Source organism: Embiotoca jacksoni, unplaced genomic scaffold (assembly GCF_022577435.1).
Source record: "Embiotoca jacksoni isolate LCO1_2020_lvr unplaced genomic scaffold, fEmbJac1.0.p SCAF_4, whole genome shotgun sequence".
Classification (NCBI taxonomy): Eukaryota; Metazoa; Chordata; class Actinopteri; family Embiotocidae; genus Embiotoca; species Embiotoca jacksoni.
In genome coordinates this window covers 15,341,945-15,364,297 of record NW_027185392.1, presented here as the reverse complement: position 1 = coordinate 15,364,297, position 22,353 = coordinate 15,341,945, and the positions used below count along the sequence as shown (strand labels likewise).

Sequence of the window (22,353 nt, the reverse complement as noted above, 5' to 3'; positions counted from 1 at the left end):
TCAGCTGTTCACAACAGTGGGCATGTGAGATGTTCCACATCCACAACGTTAGATGCCAGCAGACATTCAAACAGCGCCTGCCTTGTTAAAGTTCTGTCAATCTTAAGCACATTTACAATTAAAATGCCAGTAGTAGAGCTGTTTGTCAGCATACTCAGAAGTCATATACCCAAAGTCAGCAGCTTTCTTGCTCTACATTACACAACAGTAAAAATGACGGGAAAGAAGAAGTGAGGCAACCTGTTGCTTTAAATGCCAACTTCCTGCTACCTGCTTTTAAGTCACATTTTACTTCAAATGTTTAATATTACCTGAAAAAATAACTTTAACAAATAACCTGATTGATTACCAAAATAGCTGTCAAACAATTGTTTTCAACTCAACATCTCAGTGTCACAGAATCACTATTTTAACAGATCATATCACATTTTAAATAAACACATTGACATCGTGTCTTATTTTAAATTCCATGTTTGATTCTTACCATTAAGGGATGTCCTGGTGTTACAGATTTGGTCATATGCACAGCTACCAGTGAACGTACACAATTATAAATACCAAATTTAATCAATCTGTCTTTCAACATAAACTATTTTATAAAAATTTTAAAAAAACTCAATGTGCTAACACACGCACGCACGCACGCACGCACACACACACACACATACATACATAGCATCATATTTAGACAGACTGAACTATAATGATTGTAGTTTACTGACCCTATGAGCAGCAGCCAGCTCACATAAAGATCTCATTACATTAATCTAAATCTTAGCCTTTGTGTGAGGACCATTGCTTTTCTAAACATGTGAGCTGCTCAGATAGGTTTGAGGTGTTTCCTTCTTTTGTTCCAAATGCTCTGTGACACCGCTTGCATACCGACTAGTAGTTGTTCTGTAACTGTAAAAAGCAAAACATCTCCATACACGATTGTCGCATTGTTTTTTTTTTTCTTCCACAAGTCGCAGCGGACCGGTTGCTTTACTTCCACTTTTGCTGTCGCTGTTCGAGATGTTGCAGTTATTGTCCAACATCTACGGCTCCTGTAGTATCGTACAAAAACAAGTACTCTGACCTTTCTGAATTTCAGGATCAATTTGGTAATGAGGTATTGGTTCTTGTGACATCTCTGATGCTGACTGATCAATACATTATTATCTGATATTGTCTGAAAAATACATGCGCTTCTTGTAGCCGTGGGGGATAACTGCATTCTGATTGGTCAGAATTAGATTTTTGCAGCATCTATATAATTTTCACAGTTTTCTCCTTGTTCATTGTCTTCATATTGACGGTTACAGCTGGCAGTGATTTTGAATAGTCATTTAACAGTATTACTATTAATAGCAAGCTGTTGCCGCTCCTTTAACAGAGAGGGCCCCATCTCAGTTTATTGTCATCCTATCTTTGTCTTGCCATTATTACTGCCCCTCCCACTCGCTGTCTCTCCCTCCCGGCTTCATCAGCTCTGGTAACTATTAGCGTCTGTGCTGAATAATGTGTGTGCCGTCCCCGCGCACATTCCTCAGGTTAAACATCCGTGATGAGGTGAGCAGGGAATGTGCAGGCGATCCGAAGCCGGCATAGATGTTGACACGCGAGGGAATTAAAAAGGATGCACTTGAATTACGGATGTTTGAACGAGCACTAATCAGACATGCAGCCTGTGTGTGCCATATCATCTTGTGCTCCATCTAGCTGCTCTATTAAAAGCTTAATATCTGGAAATGACTGTGATCGAGCTTAATGACTGCAGTTTTTCTAAATGGTTTATTTTCCACTTGCCTTTTCCGTTTTTCTTGATCATTTAGAGAAACTGTCACACTGTAAGGATTACAGTTCTGCCCTTAAAGTGTCCATTTATGTCCCTGATTATTACATTGATCACCAGCGGCATCTTGACCGCACTGACAGATTATTACCATAATAATCCTGTCTGCTCCTGTTATTGTCTCCTAAATGCTTACACTGGACCCCTCCCCCCACCGTATCCTCACTGTACCCTGCTTATCAGTCCTTCTGTGCATGCAGACTAGCTTGGATTTCTTCTAATATTCTGTCCACTGCTTCCTCAATTGATGGAGCAACTCGGAGCTCGAATGTCATGAGAGGAAAGCACTTTTATCGGCAAGTTGGAGGAGCTTAGTCTGAGTGGTTTACCACTGGAGCTAGTGGTGGCGGTGGTGGGGTGCACAGTGGAGGCAGCAGTGTTGATGGGGATAGCATCCTCTTTGCGCCGCAGCCGGAGGGAGTGGAGAGAATCGGATGGAAATTGTGGGAGACAGAAAGGAGTAGTGGCAGACGTTGTGTGTTATTTGCAATCAAAGAAGGATGTTTTGTGCATTGAAGTGAGTTTGGAAAAAGAAGGAATAGGGCTGTAGCAGGAGGCGTGTGGTGTTCAGAGATAGAAGTACAGCAGAGGAAGTGGAGTAAGTGACTCACGAGGGAAATGGACCGAGAAACTGTACTTCCCAACTCGTATAGCCTCTGTGTAGACTAAGGTGAGCGTCGGTATCTGTATTATGCGTGCCGTAGATGTAAGCAGCCTGATCTCTGACGGATACCTGTGGAATCAGCACCATGTGGAATACATTACAGAAAAGGCAGGAGCTGTGAGGACAACTGAGGGATTTCAGTAAGGACCAGGAAGTGTCTGCAGCTTGCAGCTACTGCCTCTTTTCTCCACGCGTCTTCTAACCCCAGAACAGCCGAGGCTACTAATGAGCAAGTCGATGTGTGGCTGTGGCTGCAGCATCATCTCCTCTCTGATGAAGAGACTGGGCCGCACATCTTGCTGCTCAGATCTCCTCTCCTGCAGCCATACTTCAGAACAGCTGCAGCGACTGGCCACCGGCTACCCACCTCAACCAAAGGTAACAGTGTGTCAGCAGCTCCCACCGGCACGGCCACAGCAGCGTCCACATGCATCCTGATCAACCGCAATCATGCTATTTGTGTGCAATGCGAGAAGCATATGCATCCCGGCGTATTGCAGAAAGAACCGCCCGTGAAGTATAATGTCCTTGTTTATCTGCTTTCGTTGTCTGAGACGGTTTTTCAGGTCTAAGAACTGTGCTACCAAGGAGAGCAGAGCAGTAATTGATTCTTTAATGGAACCAGGTGATTTAATGGCTGTCTCGCTGCCTTGACAACAGTGGACTTGCCTTCAGTCTGCCTGCGGTTTGCAGTGATTGCTGCCCCTCCTCATCAGAGAAAAAGCTTTTTCTAATGGAACAAATACAAGCCAAACCAGATTGTGTGTGCGTCTGAGTGCTCGTGTGCAGTCCAGTGTGTGAATGTAAGTGGGAGGCTTCTGTCGCATGACTGTAGCTTCTGGGGTTCCCTCTGCTTCCTTGCTTGTTGTGCCCAGGACTGTTTTAGTAGTAAGCTGGCACTGAGTGGGACTTTGTAAGTCCCTTTCCAGAGTCCCTTTGGCTGTTGGCCATTTTCACAGCAGAGGAGATTGATTCTCTTGATTTCCAAGAAGATTTACGCTCTCATGAATGATGATAGAGATCCGTAGAGGAAAATGTTGTGGTATTATGGAGCTGTTGCGTGGCAACAATTCAATTGAAAAATAGATAATGACTGACAGTTTTAGAGGAGGCGTAGAGCTTATAGACAAAACCCTAATGTCATTTTCAGCAGAACTGAAGTCATTGTTTTCCTGAGAAGGCATTGTTATAGAAAAATAAGTATATCACTGTGTAAATGACTGTGGAGAAATGTTGTCCCTCAGCCAACCAGCTCAAGGATTTAAGTTTCACTTTCTTCCTTTGAGACATCACAGGGCACCAGCTCAAAATAGAGCCATCGATTAATAGCTCCTGTATTAAACTCGAGGCACAGATGTTTCAACAAACACTGAGTATTTATAGAATTATAAGACTTTGAATGAAACCTGGACACTCGTCCTCTATATTTCATTTCTTAGCTTAAATAATTCATAATTTCAAAATTCTCAACTCCTATTACGGCCCTTGTGTCACATGTTGCAGTCACTCAGGAGGCAAAATTTGTCCTTCAGCTTTCAAACACAAATATTGGTTTGTTTAGCCCTCACTTACCTCCCACTGGTAATACTGGAGCCTCTATACACCAGCAGCTCAATCTATACCTATAGCTACACTGTGCTTTGCCAACAGCCGATATATTCCAACAGCTCTTTTGAGGTCACATTGGTGTGAGTTGTTGCCACCATTTGCCATATGCCAGTGTTCAATGTCAAACTATGGCTCTTCTTCTTCCTAATGTGTTGGTGTCTTATCAAACCTTGATGAGGCTCATACTGTAAGAGTGGCATAAAATGAACAGTAAAAGATAAAAAGTCTAGTCACAATTATTTGTATGACTATTAAGCATCACCCAAAAAATTGAAGGTCAATGCAGCCTTAGCTAATTTCAAACTGCTGACTTCCAGCACAAAATTAGTACAGCTGTGATTATAGTGTATGTGTGACCGCATTTGGGTTTAGTTTGAATCAGTCGTGATTGAGCGCTGAAGCGGTTTTAACCAAGAATAGTCCACTGTTATAATTTTGCTCAAGCTAGAAGGTTTTGACTTGTGTCGATGGTTTAACCTCTAAAGCAGTAGGTATGAAACAAGTCTGGATACCGGCAGTGAGGCTGGACAGGCACGTTAGCTGCTGCTCTACTGTGGTCTATAGCACATTAATGTATACCTGTGTTAAACATCCATCACAGCATGTTGGGAACTCTGTCCAAATCCATCCAAGAGTAGACAGCATGCTCTGAAGAGCCTCATGTTGAGTCTGTGCACAAGGCTCCATTAATGTGCATGTGTGTCTGTGCCACAGCTGTGGCTTTATATGTGAAGTGCCAACTTGGCACCTCACTCTGAAGAAATCCCTACTCCCCATCAGCAGCTATACCAGCGACTATCTGGATGTATGGTGCACTGCCAAACTGCTGGGCACACATTGACTGTGTTATTCTATCAGAAGGAAAAATCTTTTGCCCAGTAAGCAGCGCTGAAAGTAACGCTCTTAAAGGCACTATTAAGGAGATGCTGTCTTACTTGGCATTTTACAAACTGCCATTGAAAGTGAATACAGGCAGCATGTGCTTCCATTAGTTTCAGGTTTGTCTTTTTTTTTTTTTTTTTGTTACTTAGGGCATTAAATAAAGCTATAAACACAATATTGGCAAATGTGTAAACAGATATTTGACTGATTACACATCCAGAAGAAGCAGAACAACATTCTTGTGAAAGAGTTATGTTTCTTTTGGTCTTTACCAACCAGCTGATGCCAAAAATGCCTTAACCCTGTCACTGCTAAATGCTTTGTGCAATGTTGTCCAGTTAGTTGCATTTATTTGCACTTTTTTTTTTTTAAAAGAGTAGCTACTGCGTCTAAAAACGACTAGAGTGTAAAAGTGGAGTTTTCTGTCAGGAAAACCAAAACAAGGAGCTGAAAGATGATTAAATAGTCAATTGAGCTGAAGGGAACAGCAGAGTTAGGGATGAATCTCGGTGGGTGGGAAAGTTGGGCTTCGTTTGTCAAAAAGTTGCAGGGCTTTTTCATGATGAACAAGGCTGACTGTCTGACTCTAAACCAAGCATGTGTTTTTTTGTGATTTCATAACAACTCTGATATTGTTTTCTGTGTTTGGTCTCAAGAGGCTCTCTACCAGGAGACACAAATTCACAACTGCCCTCCCCAGTTTCCTAAATCTATTTTTGTCCACGTCGCAGCTCTTGCAGGACTAACAATAGAAAGAGATGAATGAAACCTGTGTGTGTGTGTGTGTGTGTGTGTGTGTGTGTGTGTGTGTGTGTGTGTGTGTGTGTAAAACTGCGGAGTCTTTGCTCACTTCAAGTGTAGCTGGCGTTTAGTTTTCTCTGTGTATTTGCTGCACCAGCCTCTCTCCTCCAACTACTCTTTAATCTTTCAGAGAAAAACAGTTGGTGTAATTATAAGAGCTGGTATTCTGAAATAATTTTGTGCTTGTCATTTAAGTTTTTGAACAGGAACTCTAAAATGTCTGCTAATAAATGAATCACATCTTGGCTGTTTCATCAGAGCCACATTTTTTATTCTGTCAGCCTGTTTGCACATCTTCCAACTGTCTGAAACAACAATAATAACAAACACATTTCAAGCTGTGTTACAAATGATAGAATGTTGGTTGTTCCGGTAAAAGGCAGGGACAACTTCAGCTATTCATAGCCTTACTTTTCTGAGCTCACAGCAATGAACTGGCAGTCCCAAGGGGCAGGGGGGCGGGGGGGTGGGGGGGGGGGGGGGGGGCGGCGGCTGTGCAATCTGAGATAGGTCTAATGCTTCCCACCACAGCACCGGGACTTTACAGCAAAGAGGAAGAGAAGCCTTACAAAGGGACCAGTGACTTTTTCCTCAAGGTCAAAGCAATTGGTCTGAACTGAAGGAGATAAAGTATGTGAGCCTGCCCAAAATATTTTCTCATCTCTTGTGTAGTACATTGAGGAGATTTGGAAGTACAGTCTGCTTAGCTGATTCTTAATTTGTCACAGTTAAGATTAGCTTGAGACCTCATGTGGGCATTTAAAGGGCCCATTGGCACATTTGAAGCTACATTAACGAAGATTATGAGCAATTTAACAAAAAAAAAAAAAAAAAAAAAAAAAAAAAAGTTTCTTTAGACTGTATAGCCAGTAGGGACCCAATGACCTCATATTTCCAATAATAAAATGTCACACGACTGATAGCTGAAGCTGAAAGAATCGTTTATTGATGAAGAGTGAAAAGTCAAATAGTTTTTCCTCATTGGTTGTTCATAATGCCAAATACCTATTTAGAAGAAATCTTTTATCTTTATCATGGACTACTATGAGAAGTTTATGTCGCAGCACACCAATGAGATGGATCTGAATCACAATGTACAGAGTTTTGTGACAGGACAACTTTGTCTTAGAGCTGAACATCTATTGGTGAAAGTCATTGATAATAAAAAGCGAAAAGCAAAAAGGATAGAGTTGCTTTGTATGCTACCAACTCAACCCACTACTACTTGGACTGGACAAATCCACGAGTCACACATCCCACTTTCTTTTATTTACATAATCCTTTGCTGCCACACAAAAGTTGAGTCAAAGTAAAATTTATGGACTAAGTTTGTTTTCCTTTAAGTGATTTTAGAATTAAGATTAAAAATTTGACTTCTTATTTTACTAAAGTGAAAAAAAATGATTTAAGCTGGGCACTGAACTTGCTGAAAGGACTGATTTGATTCGGTATTAGAATAGAAAAATTAGCCTTTTATTTTGCACCAAATTCCACTAACTACACTGACATATTTTGATTTTAAAACATAACGTTTGCTATGTTAATGTAACAGTCAATCTCATCGGTGTCAGTGAGCCACATCATCTCTCCATACATGGGTTGACTTGGCCGTTTCTCTCAGGTCGATAAATTAAACTGCATCTACTGTTAGATAGACTGTATGTGAGGCGTTCAGGGAACGTTGGTAAATTGTAGTGTTTACGGATAGCTTGCATGTGAGGCGTTTATGTGACATTGTTAATTGCAGCTGCAGAAATAACCTGGGTCATCCTCTCCCCCCTAAACTGCATGAAAACTAAAGCTAAAAAAAAAGGTTTTCCCAGGAACCCATTTCAAAGTCAAGGTATCTGTACTGGAGCTGAAAATTAAACGATGCAAAGCCATAGTAAGAATAAAGAGAGAATACAGTGCCTGTAAACAGGTTTTCAGCCTCTTGGACTTGAGAGCCATAATGATTGGCTACCTCAATCCCGCCTGACAGAAGAGACTTGAGTCAGTGGACATTCAGCATCACGAGGAATACACATTTCTGTCCACAAAACGTTTTTTATTTGGAGATGTAAACATGATGGGGGAATCCAATACTCTATATTAACATCGCTACATTGATTATAAAATAATTTGACCATATACTGTATATAGCTGACTGTGGACCTCGTCGCCTCAAGGCAGTGAGATAGACACATTTTAAGTTGGGAAAGTGGACACATGGAAACATTTCTCTACCTTTTACTTTGAAACACTGAAGTCAGCGTGTATACTCGACCTGCTGATTTAAAAAAAAACAAAAAAAAAAACTTCTGAATGATTGTTTTGGATAATTGCATTGTTTGAAATTTCCACACTTTGTGAGACTTGAAGTCATCTTTTCATTTTTTGCTTGGGTGTACAAACTTGCCTTCATGGTGTTAACTATAAGTGTAATTTCCCCTCCTTCTTTTGCACTCGTGCAGCCGCTCCCCATAGTAGCATCGTCCAGGTCCACGTGAAACATGCAGGACTCTGAACAAAACCTGATCCAAACGAATGTATTTAGGTTTTATGTGATCAGACAATGCGCTGCCAATATTCATCAGGCTTCTTTTCATGTTCTTTTCAAGTTGAATCTTGCAGCTTTGTGCTGTTTTGTAGGCAGTGGTTTTCTTCTTGAACTCTCTATGTAAAACCTGATTTCATGCAATGTTCTTTCCACTGTCTGAGCATCACTGAAAAACGCCAATTTTCACAGATAATCCTTGAGCTACATCAGGAGCAGTTAACCATCAATGGAAGACGACATGAATAAAAAATCGAGGACGACCACTGGGCCTTCTGTTATTTACAGTATGGCTCTTCCTGTACCTGCTAACAACTGCTGCTCTTATACGCACTCTCATCTTCATGAAGTCTCACAATCTGCTTTGTCACATGGTAGTTCCTACTATGTGGAGCCATCAGACACAACTCGGAACAAAACTGAGAAAGCTGTCAATTTTACAGGTGCTTTTGTAAATTAGCCTTAATTTGCAATTTAATGTGTAATCGCTTTTTTTTTTTTGCATTGAGGCTTTACTTTTGGTCCTGTTTCCTAAAAGTAATTTAACTTAATTATTGCAAGCGGATACAATTCTGAATCGGTTAACATTTTTGTTGCACAGGGTTGTACTTTAGTAGTTTACTGTCCTGTAGTATCAAATATGGAGTATCTTTCATGTAAGTGTGAGGAAATGTGGATGAAACTGTTGTGAGCTGGATTCTTGTCTGTACTGCTGCATCTGTCGCTGCTCGGCATCAAAGGGAGAAGCTGTTTCATTGGAGATAAAGCTCTGGTGCTGGTCATACATATAATTTGAGATATTTCAGAGGTAAGCGATGCAGCGTATGTGTTTATTCAGTATGTTTAAATTTATAGCAGCAGCACAAGAGATTGAAATGATTTTATTTTTCTATAGATTGAAGAGTCGACTTTGCAAATCTTTCAGGCAATTGTTGAACAAGCTTGTGGTACATTTAAGCCACGTTTTTCTTTTGTATTTCACAGATTGGTCTTTGTTTGTTGGCTTTGTTGGAAGTTGGAACACCAGTAGCTCTCAAGGCTATTCTGCCCAGCCATCCGCATTTGAGGCAGAACATCCAGTGCTGTGTGATCTGATGCCAAACACAATCACTCCCACCATTTTTTTTTCTCGTCTGATGCTGAGCTGCACAAGTGTGTCTCAGAGAGCAAATGTTAAATGTCCATTATTTTAATTCGCAGACAGCAATAGAAGGTGTCTGCTATGATTTTCAAAAGTCATGTTCTTTTGTTTGTGCCTCAGAAACACGATATAAATGAGGACAGAAGAAAAGAGTTGACACAATTTAAACCCCTGTGTTAACTGTGCTTTTTTGTGTGTCTTCTTGCAGAATGTCAAGCCCTTCTCCTCCTCAGACAGCCTAGCGAAGGTCCAGGAGGTAGCAAGCTGGCTTTTGGAAATGAACCAGGATCTGCTGTCGGGGGGCAGCAGCAGCAGGCGGAGTCGAGGGCCCGGGGGTCCGGCAGTGCGAGGTAACGCTTCCTCCACAGCCCGGGCACCCCAGCAGGCAGCAGAGGAGGGCGATGAGGACGAGCACATGAACCGGGTGGTCGAGGAGGAGGAGCTGCAGCAAAGGGTGAGACTAACGGACATTCAAGAAAGTGATTTGTATGTATATTAGAACTATCTGAAACAGAAAATAGACAGTGATATCTGTGAAAATATATAGGGGACATTTTAAAATACTTTGGTAACCAAGCAGGGACTTCTATGCAAGTTGAAGATCATTCCTCAAAGAAATTGTATTTTTTTATTTGCCCTTTACAGCCTGAGGTGTTGCAGGTTGACGGTGAGAGAGAACAACCGTGGGCATCCAGCGAGTCGGGAGCCAGCAACGGCCCTCGGGGAGATGAGGAAGGCGAAGAAGACGAAGAGGGCCTGCCAAACGAAGTGAACGGAGGAGCGAAAGGAGCCCGATGGATGTGGGGGGCAGAGCAGAGACGGCTGCGAGGTGAGCCGCTGGGCGAGGAGGAGGAGGAGGAGGAAGAGGAGGAGGAGAACAACAACAGCAGCAGCCAGCAGGAGGAGGAGGAGGAGGCGGAGGAGAGGACAGAGGGAGGGGAGGAGCAGGGGAGGGAGGAAGAGGAGAGGGAAGATGGCGAGGAGGAGGAAGAAGAGGATGAGGACGAGGAGGAGATGGACCAAGACAGTGATGACTTTGAACATTCGGCGGAGAGTGGGAGGGAGGAGGAGGAGGAGGAGGAGGAAGGAGAAGGGGAGGAAGGGCTGCGGTCTCCCTCTCTCAGGAACAATGTGTCTGCCCCCAATAATAATGTGGACTCGGGATGTACACACCAAAGCTCTTCCAACAAGAAGGTAAGCACAGCTGTTTGTGTTCACTGGAACTACTTTCTTGAGAAGAAATGGTTCCTGTTTTAACTGTTTTCAGTGAGGTCTGCAGATTATTCAGAGGGATACTGTCTCTGAAAAAGAGTTAGAATTTGTGATGGTAATTTTTGTGATTTTTGTGTTGTGAACATCAATTCAATTAGAGTTTTGCCAAATCACAGCACAAGTCACTTCACTTATGTGTCAAAGCATGCAATTTAGGTTAACGGACCCTTAAACGATTCTTCAACAGTTTCAGAGGAATTACTAACAGCCAGTGGGTAGATTAGTCATACATCACTGTGTAAGTCTCCACAGTGTGACACTTACAGGAGATGGTTTTATATTTAAGTGAGCAGCTCCATCTTGTGGCATAAGCGTGTTACTGCCAACTGTTTGGTTATCAGGAGCTGCATTACATGTTTGACAAAGCTCATAAGATTACAAATTAAAATGACAAACCTGAACAAGTGAGTGGACATGAAAGCTAAAGACACATATGGTGGGACTGCTTATAGTAGGTAGGCCTAGAGGCTGTGGAGAGCCCTGTACAGGATGGGTCAGCAGAGAGTACAGCTGGGACTGGACTGAGGGGAAATGTGGCATTAGGAAACAATAATTAATTTGAGTGAGCTCCACTTATGCTGGAGCACAGACCTTGTTGCAAAGCAGTAGATTTAGTCTTCTTCCCGTCCCCGCATGGACCTCATGCATTTATTCACACTCCTACATGGACATGTGTAGTTTGTTGCTGCACTTCCTCGCTCGTATTGAGCTTGTCATGATTTTACCTAATTTTGTATTACACCTTGTCAAATATTTAGCACAGAACTCATACCCTAATTCCTGTATGAGTCAAAATAGAAGAGGCAAATCTGTTAGTAAAGCATGTTAATCTGGATGGCAGCTCCTTCAAAACCTAAAATATGGAGGATGGATGAACATGCTTCTAAGTATGGTTTGGATCCACCTGCAAGTCAGTACAAATGTATTCTGGGAATTTTTTTTTTTTTATCCTGTCATCACAAAACATTTTTCTCCTGTTTGGAGTGGTGTTCTCCAGGGTATCAGGGCCCTCATCCTCAGGTTTAAGTATAAAAACAATGTTAATCCTGCGCCTTGACCTTCACAGTCATCTGATGTCCGCTCAGTTGAACGCTTCTGGGAGATTATGGACCTACATGTTTGACAGTGTTCCCCTACCACCACAATAACTCACAAAATAAGGAATATGTATTAGAAAAAGTACAAAGGCCCAGTGACGTGGGAAACTGCATGATAAAACTGTTTTCTCATCCAAAAATAAAATGAGAGCTGATGGAGTTGCAATTAAAAAAAAAAACAGGTTAAAAAGATTTTTATCATAAAGGGAAACTCTAGAAATATCTTCAGAGCAACACCATTTGTTGTCTGAGGTTTTTTTTTTTAGATGTCAGTGAGTACTGCATCTTTCAGAGAAACTTGTGACTCAAATACAAACTGGAGCTGGAAGAAGATCTTTCAGAGTAGCACTGGAGCAGTTTATGTTACCGACATCTTTAAGTTTTGCCTTTAGTTTGTCATCCATCTGTAGATTGTTTTTGTCAGAAGTGGTAATCCTGAGCACAAACAATCAAAGCAAGTTTTATTTAACAAAAAGCTGTTACCGCACAATGCTGGATGATTAAAGCTAATGAATACTATGTAAATACATTTTTAATGGAAAGGTAATATTAAGTGCATGTGACTTACATTGTCACCTGAAGTAATGATGAGTAAGAGTAAGTATTTAATTTCTTCAGTTTATTCACATGCTTTATTCCAGGACCATTTTGTTAAGTAGTTTGTGATAAAGGCTTAAGTTTATCATATCCATACTCACAGATCCCGCACTTCATTCATATATACAACTAGAAAAGCTGTGATAAGACCTGGTAAAAGCAGATTCAAGCCTCACTTATTGACGGCTGACATGATGAGTAATGACTGAAGCTGGAAACGAGGGCGCACTTGATGCTCTGAACCAGATTTAAAAGGCTTTGATGTAGCACAGACACCAGGGTTTCAACGCTAATGCCGGTGTCTTGTTTCAGTGATGACGGATGACATGATTGTTTGAGTATGTTTTCAGTGGCCTTCACAGCACTTATATTTGAAAGGCAGAAATGGAGCTCGCCAGGAAGTTTTCTAGGAGCTCGGGATGACGGTCGTATATTGCAGTTTGATTGGAATGCACTGACGTGTTTTTTTTTATTTTACAAGCAAACCAATATATCAGAGGGCTGACATCTTTTAGTATTGACGGGTCACTGAAAGGCAATATAAGTATATATTTAGGCCAAAAAAAGGATGTCTCCATCCAGACACCATTGTTTATAACAGGCTGAGCTGTTGGAGTAGCAGGATCAGTTCAACAGATGGTGGCATGGCTCTGTTATAAATAAAAGAAAACACCTCTGTGCAGCATCAGCCGCATTAATCAAGTGTTTGGTTTTAACTTGGTTTAACCTGTAGTCAGTCCCTCTAGGATTTCATGGAGGTTTTTTGTAATTAGTGTGAACAAAAATACTCAATTTTGGTACAGATTTTCAAAAAAAAAATAAAAATAATGCTTTGGATGCTGTTTACTTTATATTAATTTAACACACAGGACTATTATGTGCACAAAAACAAAGTGCAGTCTTTTACAACTTAAAATGTGTATAAAAGTATTTTAACATACAGTATTCCTCATTTTAATAAGACCACTTTTCCCACAACTTTGTTTTGTTGATGGGAGTAGAGAGAGCAGAGGCTTGCTGACTGAAAATGAGTATTTATTTTTGTTAATCAAACAAAATTTTACTTTTAAACACTACTTTATGCCCTAATACTTTTAGCAAAGCATCTGTTGATGACATTTTTTGCTGAAAAACTATGGGAATTTATTAAAATTGAAAGCTCCCACAAAGATTGATTGAATTTGCGTTAATTATTCACGATTTACTGGAGGGACTGTATGTATAGTTTCCTTTTTGTTTCCAAAATAATATGATACAGATCTTCATAATTTGTATTATTCAATACAAGTTTCCTGAGCCATGTTTTATCCTCTTGTATCCCACTTTACGTTCTGCCTGTAGTCTCATCATGCTGCTCGTCTCACAATGGGGAGCTCCACATCGTTTTATTATTGCTGCTGAAGAGAATGTGCCTCTTGAACTGGCAACCTTGTTTCCTGTATTATTTGTCACACCAGTGTGTCACTATACAGTAGTGTGATGTTGTGTGTGATCGAGCCTTTGATGCAGATATTGCCCCTGCTTATATTGTCCTAAATATAGCAGTTAGCCTGAATTTGCTCTTCGGTGCTTCTCACCATCTGACACAGCTGTCAGATAGGTTTGTCAGGGTCTTAGTGTCGTGGTGAGCCAGCTGGCTTTGATGTTGGATGCACACATTTTGTTCAGCTGCGGATGCTGTATGCTTGGAATTAGTAGGTGGAGCAGAAAGATCGGGTTGACATTTGTTAACAGTTCAAGTGAAAAATATAAAACTTTAGATAATGAAATGTCTGCAAATCGTTGTTTTTAAATCACTACTCTGTTGTTCCTGAGCAGTTTCCTTATATTTGACACCTGGTTACACAGAATTTCTCTGACACACATATACGTGGTGTCAAATATTAGAACTTGCTGAAAACAAGATAAGAAAAAACTAGATGTGATCAGTCAGACAAAGGAATAAAATAGTTTACATTATGACACAAGTGGTAAAAAAAAATCATAAGTGGAACATGATGTAGATGCAATAAAACTGGAAAGAGCCATAAAAGATGTTAAAAATGATCTACAAAGCCTGATTGTAAAACTAACTCCATAAACCTCGATTTGACAGCATATCCAGTCATACTGACAGAAATGTAATCTGGTCCTGTGCTGAAGGGTTGCTGCTACCAAACTACATTTGCCTTTTTTTTTTTTTGTGAGTTGACTTGGGGCAGTTTAAGGAGCAAAAATGCACTAAGAGTTAAACAATATCAATATATTCTTCGAGGCATTTCTGCAACTTGTGTGATCTGAAATTAATAATATAACTCTTGCGCACATAAAGAAGAATATGTTAGTGAAAAAGCCCAGTAAACTAAACCAGCACAGGATTTTTACATCTAAATGAATGTCTCTTACATACGAGACAAATGAGTTCACACAATGCTGATAAAGCCTATCATTAAACGTTCCACAGTGCAGGTTTAAGAAAAGATAAATTATTTAAATAGTTTTTTGTATTTCATCTGTTTCTTGCTGTTATTAGCAGACTGTGTCCTTGTGAATCCCGGTTGCTTTTGACAGGTTTGAGACAAATTTTCGAGGTCAAACATTTCACCTGTAGTAGAAACCATCAGCTTAAAAATATGAATTCATCATCTGTGATCTTTGTTTTCAGTAAAACCTTGAAATCGCTTTTTAAGTAAGAAAACAGATTTATACAGCACTAACGCTTTACAAGAGTAGCACTTGTAGAAGATAGATGAACGTCATACACCTATAACAGATGTAATTTTGCTGTGTGTGTGTGTGTGTGTGTGTGTGTGTGTGTGTGTGTGTGTGTGTGTGTATATATATATATATATATATATATATGTCTTGCAAATATACGACCTGAGCATGTTGACAGCTTTCGGAGAGTATGCATGTGTCAACAGCATTGCATTGGAGGATCGGTGCCCATGTTTGGACTAAGAATGTTGTCGGGTTGCGGTAATGTGTACATGTGCCGTATGTGTGGCGGAAGTGTGCAAACCCTCAGGATCTACTGTATATGTATGAAGCTTTAAAGTATGCTGGTGTTCAGCGCTCCGTGGGCGTCTTGGCATGCCCTCTGTGTGGATGATTGTGTTCTCAGGCTCCAGGTGCTGTAGGCTCAGGTCACCCGAATAAGAGGCTCCACCTGCTCTTCTTACTTAACACTCCTGTCTTTTGATCCCGGGCCAACAGGGTGATACTCCGGGTCGTGCTCATCACTTGGCCTGTTAGAGCTTCATGAATGTATATGCAGGCTGTGCATTAACATCTCTGCTGGCTCAAAGTGCAAAGATACGCTGGAGTTGAGTCAAAACTTCATTCAGGTTTACATTTTGAGCACGTGCCTTTCTATTCAAAGGTACATGCACTGAAAGGGACACGTATCACGTATTCTCACGTGTTGAATGGCAGAATATACGGTGTCGGGTTAACATGAGGCTTGTAGCCACTGGGCTGGTGTTCATATCTGCATAATGTCATACAGATTAGTGTGTGGGAAAGCAGGCTACTTGACACTGGCAGGTGTAATGTTTAAGGTTGTTTAAATTAAGTGTTAAAGGTTATTAAAACACATTCATGTTCACAGAAAATTGTTAATGCCACCATTCCTAATGAAAATATCATTCCCTTAAATTCTTTCAGTAAATGTAAAAATAAGAAAGTTTGATACATTTAAATTATTTATAACTGCACATGCTGCGATTTAAAGCATGCTGTCTGAAGTATGACGTTAGTACTCTTACTGTGGAGACCATTAAAACACAGCTCAGTGGGAGTCCCCAGAAACGGTGAATATACAGTTACCACTATTGTTGTAATTGCTATTACTGTAACTGCTTGGATTGGAAAGCCATTATTGTGCTTGGACAGAAAGGCTGGTGAGCTTAGAATTAACATCATAACCTTGTTGCACAACAGACATTTGATCGCTATTGTATGTTCCAATCATCTCATTTCCATAAAACAGCATGAACGATGTGCAGTTAGCAGTGGAGGATGTTGCTGTTTTCAAGTTGCAATACGTCATTTTTCCAAGACAAACAATTTTTAGAGTTCAACTTTAACAGCTTTTAAATGGGGGGAAAAAAGACCCAGTGATATGACCAAGCAGGGCCCAGAGGGAGAGGCACATTTTAAAAGTATTTGTTTCCAAACTGTAACCAAACCCACCGTCTTGAAGTGTTATTAAGATGTATTGAACTATTTCAGTGTGAGATAAGAATAAACAGGAACATGATATTCCCATTTAAGGCTCCATACAGCACATTGCTGCTTGTCCGTCTCTGAATTCACTTGAACATATCACTCATCACTAATGACTAAGGCATTATGTGATCTTACAGGATTAGATGTCTCATAATGACTCATCAGAGACCTTTGGTTGCTAAAGGATCTGCAGAGCTCTGGTAAGGCAAAGCAGGATGAGGACAGTGTACACTGATTCGAACAGTGGAAGAAGGAACAAAAGGAGATAAAAGAACATTAATACTGTCATGTGGTGGTCTAAATTTACATTTAAAGAACTTTTTGTCTCAACGAAAAGACAAATTACCTATTTAGCACCACAGTTCAGCTTTCTGGATGATAATATGTACATCTGAGCATTATGGAGGCAAAGTCTAATCTCATCTATTTGTATCCTGCTCATTATTCCAACTTTTTGTTGTTGTGCTGTGTCATATTTTTTTTTTTAACTTGGCCGCCTCTTTCCAAACACCCACATGAAAAACCTTTTTCCTTTGTGAATAATAATGACAGAAAGAATCTCTCCTCCTGATGCCTGTGGGTTAATGGCCTTGAAGACACCAAAATGTCTGCAAGGTTTAAATGATATGTCCTGTCCTGCTGTTCTGTTGTTACAACTAGAGTAATACAATTTATTGAACAATATGTGTCTAAACTGTGAGAATATTAATAATCCTTTACTTACTAACACTACTGTACACTAATGTGTGTACATGGTACTGCAGTCTTCTCCATATGTGCACAAAGTTTATGTATTGTTGTTTGAGACGGAATGAGCAATAACACTGCCAGAAAACTCAGTTAAATTCAGTCCCCCATTTCTCTTTACACACACACACACACACACACACACACACACACACACACACACACACACACACACACACACACACACACACACACACGTCACAGTCTATTGCCACCAATTAAATAGATTTCCAAAGAAAAGGCAGCCTGCTTATTGTAGGTGGTATCTCCCACTCGCTGGCCTTGTCACACAGGAAGAGATGAGCCACAAAGGACCAGTGTTCTCATCCTCCCACGTGGAGGCAACTCATTTGAGTCACCACCAATATATATTGATAACAATTTTTGTTTTTAATAGAGGCCATTATATACTGATGCACCTCCAATGGACATTGAATATTGATTGTTTGTTGCTCAGTAGTCTTTCTTTGATTTCTTTAATTTAAAAAAAAAAAATTTAATACATCAAAACAACAAAAAGTAAAGGATAACTTATTCTCACAACAATTCACACACCCGGGCAGCGCTCCACGCTGACAGTTGTCTGACAAGAGAACTTGTTCTCATTGTATCCTTGAGTGTTCCACACTCAGTTAGAATAATTAATTGATAGTGCATTAAATTGCCAAATCTCCGCTTTAATCTCAGTAGGTTTACATACGTATAGAAAGAACTGTGTGATAACCACCACACAATTCCCAAAGTTCAAAAGTAATTAGACGGATGCACACCAAGTCAATCAAAATCCTCATATTTAATAGTTTGTGGAGAATTGTCTTTGACCCTCAGACTTCAGCAGACGCTTTGTATCTTCTCTGGTGATGCTCTCCCAGACCTTCATTGCAGTCACCTTCAGCTCTTACTAGTTTATGGATATGTCTTCCACGTTTCCGAAAGGCATAATTTTTTAAACACATGCATTCCTGGGAACGTGACCCATTGTGTGCATATGCCCCAACCAACAACAACAGAAAAAGGTCACAGAGGTAACAAAGATCTCACTGGCTTTCCACTAACTGCTGCTTGCGTTTGATCGGTCATCCAGTCAAGCTGCAGTCAGTCTGGCTGCTTTTCATCTACACCTCCTGCAGACCCTAACATTTTTTAAACCATCCTTTTGCTTAAACACAAATGTTGGGCTAATTAACGTCAACATCCCCAGTTGTTTTGACTCATAAAAAGGACTTTACCAAGCTTTGCTCAAAAATGGCACTTCAGTAATGACCCAGGTTTCCACATTCGTTAGGATCTGTAAATGTGATAAAAGAAAGCTCTTCTGGTGTTACATGTGTGTGTGTGTGCGTGCGTGCGCCCTCCATACATGCCTTCTCAGCATGTTTGTTGTCTTCATCTTTTCGGCCACAATGAAACATGGAGCTAAAGCATTTGCCTGTCCAGAGAACGTAAAGTCACAGTACACCTACACGTTGTGTGTACAATGACAATCCCTGTGTGTCAGACACGTCCAAGAAGCAAAGTTAATGCTTTTTCAGAAACCAGTCATATTTATGTGCATTTTGCAGCTATGACTGACTCAATGATAAGACTTGATGAAGAAAGGCATGCTTGGTTATTCATAATATTCCAGGGACAGTCACAAAGGGAAATTTGAGTTCTGTGTTGGTGCCACAATAAGATTTTTTTTTTTTTTTTTTTTACATTTTTCTTGTGTGCAGTGCAGCATAGTTGTCCCAGTCATTGACACCAGAGGGAGGCATTGGTCTGAAGGTCATGGACATACAATACTCCATGGCCTTCAGGTTGTGTTTGTTGTTTGCAGCTCAGCCCACACCGAAACACAACCTTTACTCAGTAATGATCCGTTGCTTACCTGACATGGACACAGTTCAGTTAAGGGAGCGTTCACATGTTTGCTTTAACAAGTAAAGCCTCTGGTGTTTGGCAGAGGATGTAGCTTTGTTGTTGACTAATGTAGAGACACTGTAAGGGTGAAAAAGATGAGAAGAATGTAATTCTTTTTACCAAATTTTTTTTTATTTTCAACCAGGAAAACTTCACTTTTATCATAGATACACTATATGGATGTTTAAAGGTGATAAAACTCCCCCTGCTGCACGTCCAGAGCTACTTTTTCTCTACATTATGGTTTGCAGTTGTGGAACTTTCACCTCCAATATTATTATCTCTTATCCCTAAATTAAAAGGCTGATTGCTTTCTGTCATCGGGGCACAGTAAGAATAAATGTAATTTATATTTCATCTGATTGAGTCTATAAAAAGAGTTTCTTTTCACAAAGTCACCTCATGTTCTCCTAAACTGCTGTGATGGGATCTGAAGGAAGTTGGCAGCATTTAGGGAGGATTTATGCCCTGTCCAAACTGCAAGTGAGCTGGTCTGTGTCGGGCTGATCGACTCCATGTCTCTAAAGGGGGTTGCTCTACAGAAAACACCGTTCAGTAGATTCGGTTCATTGTTAATTTTCCTCTTTTGTTGACGGTAAAGAAAATCACCAAAGCTATTGTTGAAGATTCCTTGTCGATAACTGTTCACTGCACATGCGGGACCCACAGTTTCTCTCTTTCACAAAATGTGCGTCTACATTTATACCCTGTCATCTCAGTTGTCCTGAGAAGCCAGGAGTGATTTGAAAGTGTACTGAGTTACTAGAAGCCAATCATTCTTGACCTCTGGCCCCTGCAGTCTTGGGATGTCTTATCAGGGATTGCAAACTCAGTGACCGCACACTAATACAGGGGAAGAATGGCAGACAAAACAATTTGCCCCTACAATAGCTTTGTCAGTGTGCTTCGTGGGCATGTGGAGAGCTTGTACAATAGTAACTTTGTGACCATAAAAAAAAAAAAAATGATGTGAAATATTAGAGTGGTTTGTTGTTGGTGGTTTTAATATGGCCATTGATCTTTTACCTTTGGGTAGGTTTGGATTACTGTAAAGCTCAGCACAACTGTATGTTTCTGTCTTTGTAAATCTCCGAAAATAGACACAACACATTATATGTTGTCATGTGAGGACTTAAGCGCAGCTCCCTTTTTATATCAGAAAGTCTGAAACATTGTGGGAACTTCCCAAACTGTATTCCCCTTTTACATTTGAGGAATCTCCTTTGGGTTTGGTTTGGGATTTCTTGGTCGTGGGAAAGCGAACTGATATGAAATCAAAGAAGTTTCCTGGATCATTTGATTGAAAATGGCACAATAATAATTAAGGAAAATATTCTACCAAGAGTAAAGGGCAAGTTAAAGTTAAATGCTCTTGCATGGCTTGCAATTTAACAAGTTACTTTGGGGCGATCACGTTGTAGCAGATTGGAATAGGGTGTCTTTCACATAGCTTGATGGCCTAAGATTAGTCTGAAAGCTCAAATAACCTCTACAAGTCCTGGGACATCTCAGAAACAAGCAGCAGCTCACTGATGCCTCATTGGTTGTTTCACACTCTGCAGTAATGGGAATAGCAGTTTATTCATGTTCTCCAGGGAACATTCATTCCTTGATTCAGGTGACTGACTCAATAGTACCTATCATTTTAGAGTACTTAACAACTATCCAACATCTATTTCTAGTGGTGAGACAGTTTGGTTGAAAGACTGTACAGAAACATGTTGCCTTGTAGCTCGTTCCCTCATTTGAATTTCAGTCCTCGTCACTGCTCATTTGAAAGATGGTACTTTCTATCTATTGTTTCGGAGGACATGGGGGCCCCTTATGGCCTTGACACACCAAGCTAAACCTGAAGCCCTTGTTTTTATTTTTTTTAAATTTTTTATTGTACTCTATTAATCCCTGAGGGGAAATTCTTTCGCTACAGCAGCATCCCGAGGGGGAGCTGCTGCAACAGGCTGCCACGACCGCGGCGCCAACCAACCTGAGGTGCATGTTTTTGGGTGATGGGAAGAAGCCGGAGAACCCGGAGAGAACCCACGCAAGCACAGGGAGAACATGCAAACTCCATACAGAAAGGCCCAGGACTGGATTCTAACCCTGAACCTTTTTGCTGTGAGGCGACAATGCTAACCACTGCACCACCGTGCCAACAAAGATGGACGGATGTTAATTTTTACAAGCTGGACGCTTGGATATTGCAGTTGATAAGCTCTTAACTGACATGCACTTTTGTTTTGTGCCTTTTTTAAGGTGCGGTCACAGTACTTTTCCTTCCTATGAATATTTGCTTGCTCACATAGATTTTTATTGAAATGCATGACAGACAAATTCAAGCCTGCATTTCCTGTTGGGCTGCAAACTCCAGCTGAATCCAGCAGACATGGGACTTTGATTGGGCAGATGTGCTCAGTTTGCCAATTGAAACACAGATGTGGTCGTGTTTGTAAGATGACAAGTTCTTTCTTTTTTTAAGTGTATTCTATTATGTTACTGTCAGACTGCCAATTTCAGTGTTGTTCCCGTATACTGTTCTCAGTTGCAGTTCCTCTGATCAATATTCACTTATTATTCGCATAAGAATCATGGCATCATGTCAGCAGCTGAGTCAGTTTAGTTGAAAAGAACTGTAATAGTACCCCATTATTACAATCCAAAGAAACTGCAGTAAAAAAGAAACACAATAATGCACTTGTTTGCCATTATGGAAAACTAATTTAAGATTTGTGATTGAAAAGAAATTGTGTCCTTGTTGTCCTGTGCTTCTCTAACATGGTATTTTAACTGATGAAGGGGCGGAAAATAAAAAATAAGTTAAAACTTCTCCAAATGGTAAAATCCCTGATTTACCAGGCCGAATCTTCGATCGCAGCTATCTCTGCCTGGCTGACTGCCGTTAGTCCAACAGCTGTCGATAAGGCACCAACCTGCTTCAATTGTGCTGAACATACTGTTAAAACTGTGGGCGTTGGTCCGCCACCGGCACTCAATGGCGTCCACCGGTCCGCCTGTCGGACTGGCGTGTCAGGGCCCTCAGTGTCCTCTGACGGATGTTCAGGCACT

At 40.7% G+C, this 22,353-nt stretch overlaps 1 protein-coding gene across 3 annotated transcripts in view; it reads left to right on the top strand.

Annotated features, from left to right (window-relative positions):
- Positions 1-22,353, top strand: part of fbxw7 (F-box and WD repeat domain containing 7) — a 115,728-nt gene that overhangs the window by 29,062 nt on the left and 64,313 nt on the right. For 2 of the 3 annotated variants that reach the window (XM_069166837.1, XM_069166836.1), the window contains 2 exons: positions 9,675-9,920; positions 10,112-10,660. In XM_069166837.1, coding sequence (XP_069022938.1) covers positions 9,744-9,920; positions 10,112-10,660 — 726 coding nt within the window. In that variant the 5' untranslated portion in view covers positions 9,675-9,743. Of the gene's footprint in view, positions 1-2,708; positions 2,877-9,674; positions 9,921-10,111; positions 10,661-22,353 lie in introns of those variants that run through there. The other variant, XM_069166835.1, reaches the window with a different exon arrangement.